The sequence below is a fragment of the Oncorhynchus clarkii genome, chromosome 32, assembly GCF_045791955.1.
Source record: "Oncorhynchus clarkii lewisi isolate Uvic-CL-2024 chromosome 32, UVic_Ocla_1.0, whole genome shotgun sequence".
NCBI classification, from domain to species: Eukaryota; Metazoa; Chordata; class Actinopteri; order Salmoniformes; family Salmonidae; genus Oncorhynchus; species Oncorhynchus clarkii.
The window spans coordinates 32,647,284-32,664,311 of NC_092178.1; the positions used below are offsets into that span (position 1 = coordinate 32,647,284).

The window sequence follows — 17,028 nt, forward strand, 5'->3', positions numbered from 1 at the left end:
TATGTCTCCTTTTGACTGACTCCATTCTCCCTCCCTCCATTCCTCCCTCCCAGGTGAAGGAGGCTCACTTCAGGGCCCACCCAGACTGGAAGTGGTGCAACAAGGACAGGAGGAAGTCTATCTCTGAGGGCCGAGGGACCCCGGGGGCCAAAGAGGCACGCGAGAGGAGCATGTCGGAGAGCGCAGGTCAGTGTGTGTGTGTGTGTGTGTGTGTGTGTGTGTCTTTTCACCATAGGTGTGTGCGCATTTGTGTATGTTTATTTATCATCTTAAGGTCTTACACTTTACTTACAGGAACATGTACATAGTAGTGAGAGAGGACTGTAATGAAAAGTGTTACCTACTTATTGGTATGTGTCTGTGCTCCACTCCTCTGAGGGTGCGTGTGGGTGGGTTTGTTTTTCCCTGTGCTTGTACAAGCTATTTTGAATCATCTTGGTTGTGTGTAATTGTGTGATTGTGTGCTGGTATGAGTGCGTTTACTCTTTTTAAATGTCTTGCGTGCATTGTACGCTATTGGCCTGTTTCCCGGACACTGGACGAAATGGCAAGCTCAATTGAGAATCTCCATTGAAAGTGTTTTTTAGTCCAGCACTACGTTTAATGTGTGTCCGGAAAAGCAGCCTTGTATAATGTGTATGTGGTTTTACTAAGACTTTACTTTCTCCCCCTCCTCCATAGAGCCCGAGTCAGTGTCTCAGGGCATGGAGTTGAAGGGTACGGCAGGCCCGGGCTGGCCTGGGGGTTCTGAGCATCATGTGGGGGACTACAGTGGCCAGCTCCCTCGCACCCGTGCCTTCTCCTATAGTGCAGTACACAGCCTGGAGAGGAGGGAGCGGGCCAGAGATGTGGAGAAGGTACAGGACTGATATAGTTAGTGGCATCCCGTTTTCTTCTGTTCGACCTGTTTTGTGCGCCATTTTCCACTGCTCATCCTTTTTGTTTTGTCTTTTCTTCATCTTTTTTCCCATCTTTCTTCTCTCTCTGTTTAGCAGTAGTTCTACACTAACAGACTGCGTTACAGTATATCTCAAAGCACTTAGCATAGTAAGAAGGGAACTCACCCACTTTTACTACCAATGTATGGCGCCCACACCCAGGTGATGCACGGCGGCCAATGGGGCCGTGGAGCTAACTTCTGGTTCTGCATTTCTCACCCAGTTGTGCCTAGAAGAGACCGGCTCGTTCCACAGCCACCCCCCTACTCTCTCCCTGGCACAGTGTGGGGCCAGCGAGGACGTGACCAGCGACGAGGAGCGCATGGTTATCTGTGAGGAAGAGGGGGACGATGATGTTATCTGTGAGGAAGAGGGGGACGATGATGTCATGGGTGAGGTCACAGTCATATTTAGGGGGTGTTAGTAAATTGGCTCTGGAGTGCCAGAGTGTGCTCTGGGCGTTTGTAAATTCAGAGCGTTTCGCTCTCGGAGCTTTCAGAGCTCACACTTTCAGTGCAGTCAAGCACCCAATCTAACTGGCTAAAGTTGGCTAGCTTGCTAGCTACTTCCAGACACAAATGAGAGAACACCTCACTCTGGCCATTTTACTCTAGAGGGTTGGTGACTGTGACTGTGCTGCTTGCAACAATTGAATTACAACTTTTACTGACACCGTTCATATTCAACGGGTGTTGCGCATTCGTAAGTTCATCAGTTATTCTGTGCTCTGGCACACTAGGACGAGAGTGCTCTAAAATCGGAGTAGATAGCTAGAGTGAATTTACAAATGCACCCTTAGTGTGGCTACCATAGAATTAGGAATTAGAATTTTAAAAAATAAATGTAGGAAATTCATCACCTACATGTATGCCTCTACTGCCATTCATTCCAATTAGACTGGTTTGGATTTCTTCCTGACCAAAATGGCTGCTATTATCATCCCTTTCTGGAACTTTGAGGGTTAATGACATAGCTCCTCTAGTAATTTAATAGGATCTCTATGACATCCACTGTCACATTCATAGAAATAGAATAGACTCCCTATTATTTTTCTACGGTTTTAATACTGTGCCTGTTCTATGGCTCCTCAATGTCTTGCACATGTAGTCTGTAGATGTTTTACAACGGGAATAATCTCACAGATAACTAATTTCCCCCTAGCTGGGATGTTGGTTGTCTGTCTCATATTCGTCCATTTTTAATGGCATGCACCCTATTGTTTCATTACTGTCTTGTCACATCTGATTGGACCTATTGCTTCCTCTTTATGTCCAGAGGACTCGTGCCCTGAAGGATCCATAGACCTCAAGTGTAAAGAGAGAGTGACTGACAGTGACGAGGATGAGCCGGATGGACAGGTACTCTACACGTTTAGCCGTATAGCCTCTTTAGCCTTTTGGACTGTAGGTGCTATTAACTAGGTACAATTTAGATTTCATGGGTAATGGAGCTGCCAAATGAAGTAGCATTGTCCTACTGAACAGATATCTAGTAGATTCGATTCCTACTGTTTCTTCTCACCCATGCTAAGGTGGTGTGAGTCTGATCCAGTTTAAATTCTACATTGGTGCACTAAGAGAGTTAATTCAGGAGGAACCTTAGTTAACATTTCTCTTTGATCTCTCCCCCTCCAGCAAGCCTTCCAGCCAGTGGTCCGTTCCTCTCTCCCCTCCTCCACCAACACCTCCCACGCTGACTCCCACTCCGACTCTACCAAGGGGGACACAAGGGGGAGCGCCGGAGAGAGCTCTGAGAGGAAGAGAAAACGAGGGATGGAGGGAGGAGAAGAGGGAAGTGGAGAATCCAAAAGAGGAAGGGGTGGAGGGGGGCACGTTCCTTCTAATTCCATCCCCGGATCGGCGCCCATCACCTCGACCCCTGCTCTGGGTTATGGACTCACCCAGGTGCTCGGTGCAGTCCGGATGGCCCCCACCGTGGTGACCAACATGGTATGCCCCATCACCAGCATGCCCATCCCCATCGCCAGCAAGCCAATGGAAGGCTCCATTGCCCTCAGTGCCCTGTCTGGGGAGAAGAAAGCCATGCTTCTGATTGGAGGACCGGGAGCAGGAGGCGGGCCTTTCACAGCAGGGGGTGGGTACTTGTCCTCGTCCTCTTCAAATTCCGTGAGTGTGGGGCCGGGGGGGCTGCAGGTCACCAGTCTAGTGCTGGGAGGTGCTTTCCCCAACCAGTCTATACAGCTTATAGCCCCGCCTCAGCCTCTCTTAAACTCCACCCACAGCACCCTACCTTTCCCCCTCCCCCTGCTGCAGCCCCAGTTCCTTCCTGCCGGTTCTCTCACCCCCCCTGGCGGTGCCAACCCTGGCCTCACCCAGGTGCAGTATATCCTGCCCACCCTGTCATCTGTCAGCGCCAACCCCAAGACCCCCTCCCCCCAGCTAACCCAGCAGCCAACCGGCGTACGCACGCTGCCCTCCACTCCGCCCACACATGTCTCCCTGGCCAATGGAATACATTCGGGGGCAGGAGTGGAAATAAGATATGCCACAGTGGGAGGGGTCAGCCCTGGAGAAAGAGGTGAGAGAGAGGAGAGATTGGTCGACAGGGATGGAAAAGGGGAGGACCTATGGAAAAGGGGAGGATACTTTGTTATATACAAGGGGATATGTTTACGACCATCCAAAATTCACAAGTCTAAGTTTTATTTTTGGGGGGGAAGTTAGTTGAATGCTCCTTCAAGCCCCGAATAAGTGTAACCTTCTGTTTAGTCTAGCACTTTAATGTTCCCTGTCAGTGAGAGATTCATCACCTTATGGTTGTCATTGGTTATCATGTCAACACAGTGTTACCTAAACCAACATCTCTCGCTCTCCCTCTCTTGCTCTCTCTCTCTCTCTCTCTCTCTCTCTCTCTCTCTCTCTCTCTCTCTCTCTCTCTCACCAGTCCAAGCCCAGTCTCCAGTCTTGCAGAGCAAGATGTTGGTTCCCATGGCAACAGTGAGAACTGGCTCTACTCCTCCTCAGCCCAGCTGCCTGGTGGCTCCTCCCCTTCCTGTGCAAAATGGTGCTCTACCAGGAAGCAAGGTAGCGATTATTACACACAAGCATTACATACAATATAACAGCAACTCTCCGAATAAATGTGTTGTTACTGCGGGAATAATGACACACAACCCATGCTCCAAGCAGCTGATGCATGGGGACCACTAGCCTCTTGGTTGACCTGTTGATGTGTGTGTTATCCTGCACAGATTATCCAGATCGCCCCCATGCCGATGGTCCAGACAAATGTCCACTCTGCTGGAGCAGTGTTTCCTGGGAGTCCCTTCCCTGTATCCATGGCAACAGCCACTGTGATGACTTCGGGCATCACAGCCCCCCAGACCGTGTTGCTAACCTCGCCTCCAACAAGGTACTCACTTTAACCTACGAGAAACGTCTGATTATGCAGTATATTATACTGAACAAAAATATACATAAGCGCAACATGTAAAGTGTTGGTCCCATGTTTCATGAGCTGAAATAAAAGATTCAATACATTTTCCATATGCACAAAAAGCTTATTTTTCTCACATTTTGTGCACAAATTTGTTAACATCCCTGTTAGTGAGCATTTCTCCTTTGCCAAGATAATCGATCCAGCTGACAGGTGTGGCAAATCAAGAAGCTGATTAAACAGCATGATCATTACGCAGGTGCACCTTGTGCTGGGGACAATAAAAGGCCACTCTAAAATGTGCAGTTTTGTCATACAACACAATGCCACAGATGTCTCAAGTTTTGAGGGAGCGTGCAGTCGGCATGCTGACTTCAGGAATGTTCACCAGAGCTGTTTCCTTAGATTTTAATGTTCCTTTCTCTACCATAACCCGACTCCAACGTCGTTTTAGAAAATTTAGCAGTATGTCCGACCGGCCTCACAACCGCAGACCACATGTATGGCGTCGTGTGGGTGAGAGGTTTGCTGATGTCAACATTGTGAACAGAGTTCCCCATGGTGGCAGTGGGGTTTTGTTATGGACAGGCATAAGCTACGGACAACAAACACAATTTAATTTTATAGATGGCAATTTGAATGCACAGCGATACAGTGACGAGATCCTGAGGCCCATTGCTGTGCCATTCATCCGCCGCCATCACCTCATATTTCAGCATGATAATGCACGGTCCCATTTCACAAGGATCTGGGCACAATTCCTGGAAGCTGAAAATGTCCCAATTCTTCCATGGCCTGCATACTGAGAAGACAGCTCACCCATTGCTCTGGATCCACGTAAAACACAGCGTGCTCCAGTTCCCTCCAGTATCCAGCAACTTCTCACAGCCATTGAAGAGGAGTGGCACAACATTCCACAGGCCACAGTCAACAGCATGATCAACTCTATGCAAAGGAGATGTGTTGCACAGCATGAGGCAAATGGTGGTCACACCAGATACTGACTGGTTTTCTGATCCACGCCCCTACCTTTTTTTTAAGGTATTTGTGACCAACAGATGCATATCTGTATTCCCAGTCATGTGAAATCCATAGATTAATGAATTTACTTCAATTGACTGATTTCTTCAAATTAACTGTAACTCAGTCAAATCTTTGAAATTGTTGCATGTAGTGTTTTATTTTTGTTCAGTGTATATGTCCCACTATTACTTTCACGTGGTTTTAATGACAAGAGAACCTCTGCAGACTTTTAGTTTATTGTGTCTGTGCCTTTGTCAATTGACCTTCATCAGAACAATGTGTACATAGCTGACCCTCCTGCTTTTTGGCTCTCCTTTACTCTAGGATCACTTATGTCCAATCAGGCACCGGAGGGGTCTCCACGGCAACAGTCCAGGCCCCTCCCTCTTCAGGCCCCGCCTACCTGCCATCGTCCCTGACTACCCTGGGCTTCACCGCCATCGCCCCGGCTGGCCAAGCCCTTGTGCACCCTCTCGTAGCGGGCCAACCACCCTGGCTAGCCCCGGCCCTTTCCCCTGGAGCCCCGGGGACTGGACGTCAACTCCTCACCGCCATTTACCCGGACCAGAACGTCATCCTGGCGCCAGATGGGGTTTCCATGACCTCTGTGCCCCCCAATTTGGCTCAAGAAGTGTCCGGCCAATCATCACGCTCAGCTGTCGGCGTCCAGGGTTCAAAGGACGTGACCCTGTCACATGAAGAGGGAATGCCACACCTGACTGCAGAGATGGAGCACAAGCCACAGGTGGAGGACCAGGCCCAAAGGAAGACCAAGACACAGATAAAGAAAGAGAGCATAAAGAAAGAAAAGATGACAGAGGATGTCGAGGCACATAGCAAACCCGGTGCTAACTCAATGGGTACGTCCAGCAGCAACACACCAACAGGTACGTCAAAACTGTAGTCCGCCTGCCCTCACTCTCACTCTGTACCCTTTCCCCTCCTCCTCTCTTACCTCCATCTCTCCTCTCCTCACTTCTCTGCTTATGGCCTCTTCTGCTATAGTTGCCTCTTTTATAACTAGCTATGCTACTATATAGACTATATATACAAAAGTATGTGGACACCCCTTCAAAATAGTGGATTTGGCCATTTCAAATTTCTGCCCTGCTAGAGCTGTCCCTGTCATCTGTAAGTGCTGTTATTGTGAAGTGGAAATGTCTAAGAGCAACAACGGTTAAACCGCGAAGTGATAGGCCACACAAGCCCACAGAACGCGTTGCACATAAAAATTGTCTGTCCTCGGTTGCAACACTCACTACTGAGTTCCAAACTGCCTCTTGAAGCAACGTAAGCACAATAACTGTTTGTCGGGACCTTCATGAAGTGGGTTTCCATGGTTGAGCAGCCGCACACAAGCATAAGATCACCATGCGCAATGCTATGCGTCAGCTTGAGTGGTGTAAAGTTCGCTGCCATTGGACTCTGGAGCAGTGGAAATGCGTTCTCTGGTGTGATGAATCACCCTTCACCATCAAGCAGTCCGACAGACGAATCTTGGTTTGGCGGATGTCAGGAGAACGCTACTTGCCCCAATGCATAGTGCAAACTGTAAAGTTTGGCAGAAGAGGAATAATGGTCTGGAATAATGGTTTTTCATGTTTCAGGCTCCTTAGTTCCAGTGAAGGGAGATCTTAATACTACAGTATACAATGACATTCTAGACGATTCTGTGCTTCCAATTTTGTGGCAACAGTTTGGGAAAGGCCCTTTCCTGTTTCAGCATGATAATTCCCCGTGTACAAAGCAAGGTCCACACAGAAATGGTTTGTCGAGATCAGTGTGGAAGAACTTGACTGGCCTGCACAGAGCCCTGACCTCAACCCCATCGAACACATTTGGAATGAATTGGGACGCCCACTGCGAGCCAGGCCTAATTGCCCAACATCAGTGCCCGACCACACTAATGCTCTTGTGGCTGAATGAAAGCAAGTCCCCACAGCAATGTTCCAACATCTAGTGGAAAGTCTTCCCAGAAGAGTGGAGGCTGTTATAGCAGCAAAGCGGGAACCAACTCCATATTACTGCTCATTATTTTGGAATGAGATGTTCAACTAGCTGGTGCTTTTGGTCATGTAGTGTATTTTTACTAGGAATCATGAGCCACTTTTTTCCTGCAGGGAGTGAAGAAAATGGTGGTCGAGCCAGCCACGTGAAAGAAGAGAACACGGACGATGCCAGAGATTATGCCAAAGAGAAACAGACAGACGTGGATGGAGAGAGGGAGAGGTGGATAAAGATGGAATGTGGGACACCTGAACCAGAGAGGTCCAGGGAGACAGATGATTGGCCCCATGAGGGCCACAACAAAGGGGACAGTGGCAACGAGGGCCACAGCAAAGGGGTAAGAGACGACTTTATAGATGTTACAAAAGCAATGTAATTAATTTGTTAGTCGTCCTGCAAACGATTATTGCGATGCAAACAATTATCGCAAACACTGATCAAGGATGAGGCTGCTGGTATGGTCACTGATCCTTCCTTATTATTATTATTATGTATTTTTTCTTCTCTCTCTCTCTCTCTCTCTCTCTCTCTCTCTCTCTCTCTCTCTCTCTCTCTCTCCAGGCTGGACCGAGGGAACCTCCCCACCCTCCCACAGGACAGGACACTCCTCCGCCTGCCCCACAGACTGACAGGGACGCGCCCCCCTCAGCCAAGAAGACCAAATTCCGCCCTCCACCACTCAGAAAGCCCTCCGACTCCATTGACAAGTGAGTGGCAGGGATTGGGGGAGGGAGCAATGGGAGGAAATTAAAACGTTACCATAGTTGACAGTAAACGTGTATTGACAGTTGACAGTTATGACCAATTGGAGAAGATTATGTAGCCAGGGAATCAGTTGGTTGGAGCTTGTTGCTTACATCAGTAAAGTTGAGGGTTCGATCCAGACCCGGCGTCAGGATAAAGTGACTAAGGGGGCAGTTGTAATCGGCGAAGGGGCTAAATTTCTGGGGGGGGGTTCTTGCATTGGAATTGTATTGAATTCTGCTTATATCACACTACACCAGAATAAACATAATGTTCACATGCAGAGGCTCCGAGATCATTGAGTGCTTTTGAAGTGACAGGTTGGAAATCGACCCTCTCTCTGCTGCGCTGTATCAGCGTAAAATAGGGGCTTTCTAGCAGTCGTAAGAGCAAATATTCAGGAGGCAGGCAGGTAGAGGTGCAAATTAGTGTTGGATTTATTTACACAGCGCGGGTGTTTTGAAAGATGACGGTGGTATTTATAAATATATATATATATATATATATATATATATATATATATATATATATATATATATATATATATATATATATATATATACAAAAAATAATCTCATCAGGCAAAACCTGTCTTAACCAATAAAGCATTGGTGGGGTCTACCAGGCTCAAATACAACCTCCCCTTGAGTTACCATAACGTGAACTAACTAGAACATCTCCAAATGGCCACTTAAATACATTTGGCCAGTCCTATTCTCGGCACACAGGCCAGGTATGTCCACCACAGGTCAAGTTGAAGAAACATCTCAAGGATGATCAATGGAAACAGGATGCACCTGAGCTCAATTTCAAGTCTCATTGCAAAGGGTCTGAATACTTATGTAAATACGGTATATCTGTTTAAAAATGTTAAATACATTTGCAAACATTACTAGAAACCTGTTTTCGCTTCATCATTATGGGGGTGTTGTGTGTAGATTGATGAGGACAGAACGTCATTTAATCAATTTTTAGAATACGGCTGTAACGTAACTAAATGTGGAAAAGGTCAAGAGTCTGAATACTTTCAGAATGGGCTGTATGCACGCTAAAGCACGCACGTTCACACGACATTAAACATGACGGAGAAACCGGACTCATGCTCTCCAAAACAAAGACAATGAAGAAATTGACAGTAAACTGGTAAATGCAATTAAATAAACCAAAAGTTCTTTATCACAAGTGTTGTGTAGTTTGTGAGCTCTCCAAACAACGTTTCCTTTTGGAGAATGAGAATGGTATGAATATATATTATATTGAATGAATTATCAGCATTTCCGTAACCAAACATTCTAAATTAATGGGGGAATATGTAGACATTAATAATAACTTCACTGATAAATATACACTGAGTGTACAAAACATTAAGAACACCTGCTCTTTCTGTGACATAGGACAGGTGAAAGCTATGATCCCTTATTGATGTCACTTGTTCAATCCACTTCAATCAGTGTAGATGAAGGGAAGGAGACAGGTTAAAGAAAGATTTTTAAGCATTGACACAATTGAGACATGGATTGTGTATGTGTGCCATTCAGAGGGTGAACGGGCAAGACAAAAACGTGCCTTTGAGCAGGGTATTTAAGTGCCTTTGAGCAGGGTATTTAAGTGCCTTTGAGCGGGGTATTTAAGTGCCTTTGAGCGGGGTATTTAAGTGCCTTTGAGCGGGGTATTTAAGTGCCTTTGAGCGGGGTATTTAAGTGCCTTTGAGCAGGGTATTTAAGTGCCTTTGAGAGGGGTATTTAAGTGCCTTTGAACGGGGCATTTAAGTGCCTTTGAACGGGGCATTTAAGTGCCTTTGAACGGGGCATTTAAGTGCCTTTGAGCAGGGCATTTAAGTGCCTTTGAACGGGGCATTTAAGTGCCTTTGAACGGGGCATTTAAGTGCCTTTGAGCAGGGTATTTAAGTGCCTTTGAGCAGGGTATTTAAGTGCCTTTGAGCAGGGTATTTAAGTGCCTTTGAACGGGGTATTTAAGTGCCTTTGAACGGGGTATTTAAGTGCCTTTGAACGGGGTATTTAAGTGCCTTTGAGCAGGGTATTTAGGTGCCTTTGAACGGGGTATTTAAGTGCCTTTGAACGGGGCATTTAAGTGCCTTTGAACGGGGCATTTAAGTGCCTTTGAACGGGGCATTTAAGTGCCTTTGAGCAGGGCATTTAAGTGCCTTTGAACGGGGCATTTAAGTGCCTTTGAACGGGGTATTTAAGTGCCTTTGAACGGGGTATTTAAGTGCCTTTGAACAGGGTATTTAAGTGCCTTTGAACGGGGTATTTGAGTGCCTTTGAACGGGGTATTTAAGTGCCTTTGAGCGGGGCATTTAAGTGCCTTTGAATGGGGTATTTAAGTGCCATTGAACGAGGTAGTAGGTGCCTGGCGCAACCCTACTGGGTTTTTCACTCTCAACTGTCTCCCGTGTGTATCAATGGTCCACCACCCAAAGGACATCCAGCCAACTTGACACAACTGTAGAAAGCATTGGAGTCAACACGGTCTAGCATCCCTGTGGAACGCTTTCGACACCTTGTAGAGTCCATGCCCTGACGAATTGAGGCTGTTCTGAGGGCAGAAGGAGTGGTGCAGCTCAATATCAGGAAGGTCTTCCTAAAATGTTGTACACTCGTGTATATTTTACATTGCATTGCTAAACATTGACAAACAGTTGACACAATAAAACAAATAGTGCGGCAGAATTGGCGCGAGTCAGTGTGCAATAGTGGAGAGGGACGTGGCTGTAGCACCTCTTCTACACCTTCCTCATTCATAAGCAGTAACCTCATAAACATTGTCAGGATGTAACAGTGGTCATTCTCCCTGCAACTGAAATCATTACCGTTCAGTATATCTATCCACCCACATTAAAGGCACACACTACCCAAACTAATGGACATGTGACCCCCCCATAGGAACAGCAGAGGAGCCAGGAGACATTTCAGCATTTAATATGGCACCGGACCGGTAAACTTGACCCCGTCTTTTATAAATCAAAATCAAATATTACAGGCGTATCACTTTATTAGCCTACCAGAGATGAGAAGCGTTTTTTTCACGCTTTTTATGGAAACCTCAGTGGCTTTACATAGCCCCCCTACACACACCGCGGCGCGCTCTGTCCATTGTGCTGATACCTTTAAGAAAAACTGAGGAGGCACACCTTTGAAGTGAGGGGGCTAAGCCCTTTTTAGCTACCTGGTGTAGTCGGGTACGGTTCGATCCCAAAATGGGTCTCATAAAATCTAACTATATTTCAAATGTACCAGGGTCCTGTCGGGGTCCTATTTCGAGGAGCGCTTTGCCGAGCTGCCAGAGTTCAGACCAGAAGAGGTGCTGCCCTCTCCCACCCTCCAGAGTCTGGCCACTTCCCCCCGAGCCATACTGGGCAGCTACCGGAAGAAGAGGAGGAACTCCACAGGTGAGAGAGAGACAAAGAGATAGCATTAAAAATGAAGTCTGTGTTTACAAATTTAGCATGTCCGCTATACAAATTGAATCTCTAACATTATTGATATGATATACTTTATTGTCCCCAAGTGGAAATTTGACTTGGACAATAGAGAGTGCAGCCTCTTCCACATTCATACAGAAATACATAGAATCAAATGAGAAATACACCACCCTCCCCACCCACACAAAAAGTTAATAAGCTCATGTCAGGCAAGGCTGTGACTAGATAGCAGTTCCACCTAGTCACAGAAACCCATAGACTTCCAGTCATTGCGCTAACGCCAGTTAGCATTGGCTCGCGAAACTATCTCCAACTTCCTTCATACTGGACACAGAGGCATAAAAATGGTCAGTTCATCTGACTCTGGGGAAGTAGATAAAGGGCCTCATCGTCAATATCCCTTTAAGGCCTACAGGCCAGGTCCAGTCCGTCATTGCCATCTCCCACGTCTGCCTCGGGGACAAGTGAATATGTATATCTGTTCAGCTTGCATATAGGCACCATATAACGCCTCGTGGATGGCATCAGCTGGAACTCTGTTCAGTGCATGTGTGGGGTCCGATTTGACCTTTCTGGCCTGTCTGATCATGGTCTCCTGGAAAATGTCCTGGAGAGAGGAGGGAAGTGTCATACCAGTAATCTTCCCTGCTGTCTTGGTCAGTCTCAAGATTTGGGCTTGGAGGTTTAAGTTTAAGCCATATCTTGAAACAAGCATGACTAGGGAGAGATACATATTCAAAAGAAAATGTATTAAGAATCTAGCACAGCCACTAAAATGAATTTGAATGGATTTCTTTCCTCCGTCAAGACCAGAAATACATTATAATATTATTCTTAAAAACGCCTTCTCTTCATTCTATATCTGCCTCCTCTTATATCTTCTTCCTCCCCTCCTCTTTCTCTGTCTTCCTCCTCCTCCCCTTCTTCTGTTTCATCCTCTTCTCTTCCTCTCCCCTTTTCTTCCTCTCCTCTTCCTCTCCTCTTTTGTTCCTCCTCTCCTTCTCTTCCTCTCCCCTTTTCTTCCTCTCTTCTCTTCCTCCTCGTCCTCCTCTTCTCCCTTCATCTTCTCTTCCTCCTCCTCTTCTCTTCCTCTTCTCTTCCTCTCCCCTTTTCTTCCTTCTCTTCCTCCTCCTCTTCTCTTCCTCTCCTTCTCTTCCTCCTCTTCTCTTCCTCTCCCCTTTTCTTCCTATCTTCTCTTCCTCCTCCTCTCTTCCTCTTCTCTTCCTCCTCCCCTTATCTTCCTCCTCTTCTCCAATCCTCTTCTGTTCCACCTCCTCTTTTCTTCCTCTCCCCTTCCTCCTCTACTTCTCTTCCTCCTTCTCTTCAGACCTGGACTCGTCTGCAGAGGACCCCAGCTCTCCCAGGAGGAAGACTACAGCTCGGAGCCGTCTCTCCAGCTGCAGCTCAGAGCCCAACACACCCAAGAGCGACGTCAAGTGTGAGGGGGACATCTTCACCTTTGACAGAGCTGGTAAATAGTGTGGAGTGTACGACAGTCTGTCATAGGTTATGGCTTGTGTCCTAAATGGCACCCTATTCCCTACATAGTGCACTACTTTTGGTAGACCCCAATAGCTTTTTCCTTAGTTACTCCCTTCCTCCTTGCATTCTTTTCTCAAACATTACTTTCAAATTTTTCGTTACCTCTTTTCTCCATTCTTCCATTCTCTCACTTCTCTCAATCACCCTTCTCTCCTCTCACTCCCTCTTCATGTTACTCACTCCTCTCATCTCTCTCATCCCTCACTTCTCTCAATCACCATATTTTCCCCTCTCTTCTCTCCTCTCATCTCTCACGCATCTCATGTATCCCTCTCTAGTTGCTGAGTCTGAGGATGTCTTGGGGGAGATGGACAGAGTGCCGTACTCCTCTCTCCGGAGGACTCTGGACCAGCGCAGGGCTCTTGTCATGCAGCTCTTCCAGGAACATGGGTTCTTCCCTTCAGGTAGCCACCCGGCACCATCTGCTTCTCTCATTGACTGATGTAGCAGAATTGTTTACTCTCATTGGTCACTTTGTATACTGGCTTTGCGGTTGAGCAAGACCAGATTACAACCAACTAGTCTCTGATACAACCACGCGAATGCTGCACTGCAATTCTTTCCTTCAGAGGGCTCATCTGCTTTCCCTCCTCTCCTCCTCTAGCCCAGGCCACTGCAGCCTTCCAGGCGCGCTACTCAGACACCTTTCCCTCGAAGGGGTGTCTGCAGCTGAAGATCAGGGAAGTGAGGCAGAAGATCATGCAGACAGCCACACCTGGAACCCCTGGAATCTCTGAGCCTGGCGGGTCAACAACAGGGGTCCCGGGGTCAACAGACTCCACCTCCGCCGCCAACGGCTCCTCAAATACTAGCACTCGAGATGGTACAGGGACGAAGCCCGGAGAAAGAGGGAGGAGTCCCGAGGAGCCCAGGAGTTTGGGTAAATTGTAGGAATGGAAAGAAAGAGGGATGGAAAGAAGGAGAAAAACAAGAGAATGGAGTAGATGGAGAGAAAGTGACAAAAGAGAGAGAGAGTGTTGTTGTGACGCACTGCATGTCCTTGTACATGTAGTAACAGGGCTTCAGTATCTCGTCGGCACAGTTCTGTACTGGCCGTACTCTCAGCACATTTGTAGTTTGATACAGAACATTCTGTGGTACACACAATTCTTTCTGTCTCTCTCGCACATACACGCACACCCCACCAACGCAGACTGTTACTTTTGGGTGGCAGTCACAAGAACTGTCACACGAAAGATGACCATACACAACGGCACGTTGTAACAATTTGTGCGGATGCAGTTTGCCATTGACTTGACTTCCCTCCCTCCACTCCTCAGCACAGTGGTTGGGATGTATCCAAATGTAACCTCCACTGAAATTCCCCTCTATGCTGCAACAACAGACAGCACTGAAATGGACTCACACACAAGCCATTGGCCTGCACAGTTTTTAGCGATTGAAGAAAGTGAGTCAAGCATGGATACCATTGGCTCCCGATAAAGGGAGGCGGGACTCAGTGTGACAATTGACCCAATCCCTGGCCCAATCAGTTATCACTGTCACAGACAGGTTGAGTTCCTATTGGCTGGAGAGGATGTTGTATATTGGGGTTTCCCCCTTGTGGACGCCATTATGAGATATGAAATATGTAAAGATTGAAGGGTGATGCGTGACAAAGCAACAAACTCAACAATGGTTGGCTGTAACAGAGCACAGAGAAAGGCTGAACGAGACGATGGTCCATTCATTGGTCAACTCGAGTGGAGGCTGCGGATTCCACCAAGGACACCGGAAGCAGATGATGTGACATGGCTCACTTGGCTCCCAAGTGACAGTTCACAAGCAAAAGTAGATATTGAATCAACTTCTAGTAGTCACACAGTGGAATGTTGTTTTATCTTTTATTGTTGCAGTGGAAATAACACGTTTTATGTGGCCTGTTTTCTCTCGTGGCTCTTATTGGTGTTTCTCCAGCATAAACTTATATAAAAGGGGTTTTGAAACAGCCCACGCGAGCCCTCTTCTAAATTTTACTTTGGGCCATTTCCCCTCTCCCATGACTTCTCAGTAGACACATAGAGGAGGGGGCAGGCAGTTTGTTTTTAAACGTTGAAATCAGGTGTTTGCACAATGTGTGGTCTTGTGACTGCAACTTAAATCAGGAAAGTATTGTTTTTAGAGATTGTTTCATAGAAATAACCTTGTTGTTATCAATCCCCCCTCTTCCATTTCTAGTCCCTTTCCTTCCCCCCTTGCTTCCTCTCCCTGCCCCTCTATCCAAGTGTTGTTAGAAAGTGCCCTTAAGCACTGGTCCAGGGTCAGTTCTGTTATGTAGCTCAGGATGGCTCTGGTTAGGGTTTAGTTCAGGGAAAGCAGATCCTAGACCAGCCCTGTAGGGCATTCTCTGGAGCCCTCTCTCTTCCCTCTGCCACTTTATTTTTTCCTTATTAAATGGTGCAATACGATATATTTGGAATGGGTGGGTTATATGGGTCGGTGCCATAGATATTTACAATACAGTCAGAAGACCCATTCTAATAACAATGGCATAAGAAGAATGATCTGAGATTACTATATTTGAAGAGATAGAGCGTAGCTAACTAACTAAAGTCAAAGAAATTCAAATAGCACTTTTTGCCTCTTCACTTGTTTTGGGAAGAGTTGGGGTATTATTATTTCTCTGTATACAGTTGGATGTGTGAAAAAAATATATATATATTTCCATATGTGCATATAGATGATGTGTGTGTTTGCGCACATGCATGTATGGAATCAGCCACACCCGGATTCCTTCACATACCATACAATAAGACATTATCAATCATATGTTCTTCACGTATTCTAGAGGCAGTATTTTTTCAGTCACAAGGACTATTATATGACATCTTGATTTGTTATATTAATGAGATAGTCCAAGATCAAAGACATAGAATTTATCAAAGATTTGTTGAATCTTGCAAAGGTGAGGCCTGAAATTATTCCATGAACATGCATGTGCGCACGCAAACACACAGACATACATACACACACATGTATGCGTGTACACTGTATGATTGTGCTTAAAATAAACTGTCCATACTTTGGAGAAGGAATTTTAGAATGAGAGAGATGACTGTTAGCTCATAAACAGGCATGTTGACCATGTGCAATATTTCTAAACAAAACACAAAAAAAACTAAATATTGAAAATATTAAAGACCTAACACAATATCCTTTGTCTTTGTTCTGAGTCAGATTAGTGAATGTGAGTGTGCTGGTATAATGGAATCCATCTCTGTACAACTGACCCAAGATTCCAACGGAATTACCCCTGTAAGGTCTGTAATAACAAAGAACTACTTTATGCTATGTGGATGTAGACACCCCCATGTTTTGCCTAAAGGTGTGAGCCCATACTGATAATTGAAAGTATGACTAGAAGAGAATCTGAATTCAGTGAACGTCAACCAGTGACTCCCCAACACAGTCGACTATGGTTGCTTCCACAAAGTGAAATCACCAGTATTTTATTATGTATTTTGAGATTCCCTTTGTTAATTGATTTTCCATACACAAGTAGACATCTCACATCTTAAAGTGGGATTACCTGGAATGAACTGCAATTACAATGTTAAGATCCTTCCTGCCAAGGCAGGTGGCGATATGAACTCATAATCTCACGATCGTTAATCCAAAACTACAGTTGGTGTACCAGACCATTCAGATACCTGGGTGACACTTTTTGCATCATCCATTAATTGACACCAGGCACTACATTTGAGTCACTTGCCACCTCTGACAACATTGTTGTGAATTGTGTGCATTCCTTGGGAACCAGACACCCGGGTTCGAGGCCCGGTCAGGAACCGCCCTGGATTTGCTACAATGGTGTCAGAAGAAAGAAAGATTGAAAGAAAGATGAAGGATTATTTGTAGGTGTGTGCTATACCGAACCCTTTGGATGTCCCTACCCCATTGAAACCCTAACCTTAACCCCATTAAAATGTAAAATGG

General features: G+C 46.2%; 1 protein-coding gene across 1 annotated transcript in view; it reads left to right on the top strand.

Moving 5' to 3' along the window:
- The window catches only part of LOC139391671 (protein capicua homolog), a 33,465-nt gene extending 17,222 nt beyond the window's left edge, over nt 1-16,243 (top strand). The window contains exons 6-19 of the mRNA XM_071139098.1: nt 54-186; nt 682-857; nt 1,162-1,330; nt 2,214-2,296; nt 2,573-3,476; nt 3,843-3,982; nt 4,150-4,310; nt 5,682-6,244; nt 7,478-7,701; nt 7,926-8,071; nt 11,366-11,517; nt 12,878-13,021; nt 13,371-13,496; nt 13,697-16,243. Of these exons, the coding sequence (XP_070995199.1) occupies nt 54-186; nt 682-857; nt 1,162-1,330; nt 2,214-2,296; nt 2,573-3,476; nt 3,843-3,982; nt 4,150-4,310; nt 5,682-6,244; nt 7,478-7,701; nt 7,926-8,071; nt 11,366-11,517; nt 12,878-13,021; nt 13,371-13,496; nt 13,697-13,983 (3,408 nt within the window). The 3' untranslated portion in view covers nt 13,984-16,243. The remainder of the gene's footprint in view (nt 1-53; nt 187-681; nt 858-1,161; nt 1,331-2,213; nt 2,297-2,572; nt 3,477-3,842; nt 3,983-4,149; nt 4,311-5,681; nt 6,245-7,477; nt 7,702-7,925; nt 8,072-11,365; nt 11,518-12,877; nt 13,022-13,370; nt 13,497-13,696) is intronic.
- The last annotated feature ends 785 nt before the right edge of the window (nt 16,244-17,028 follow it).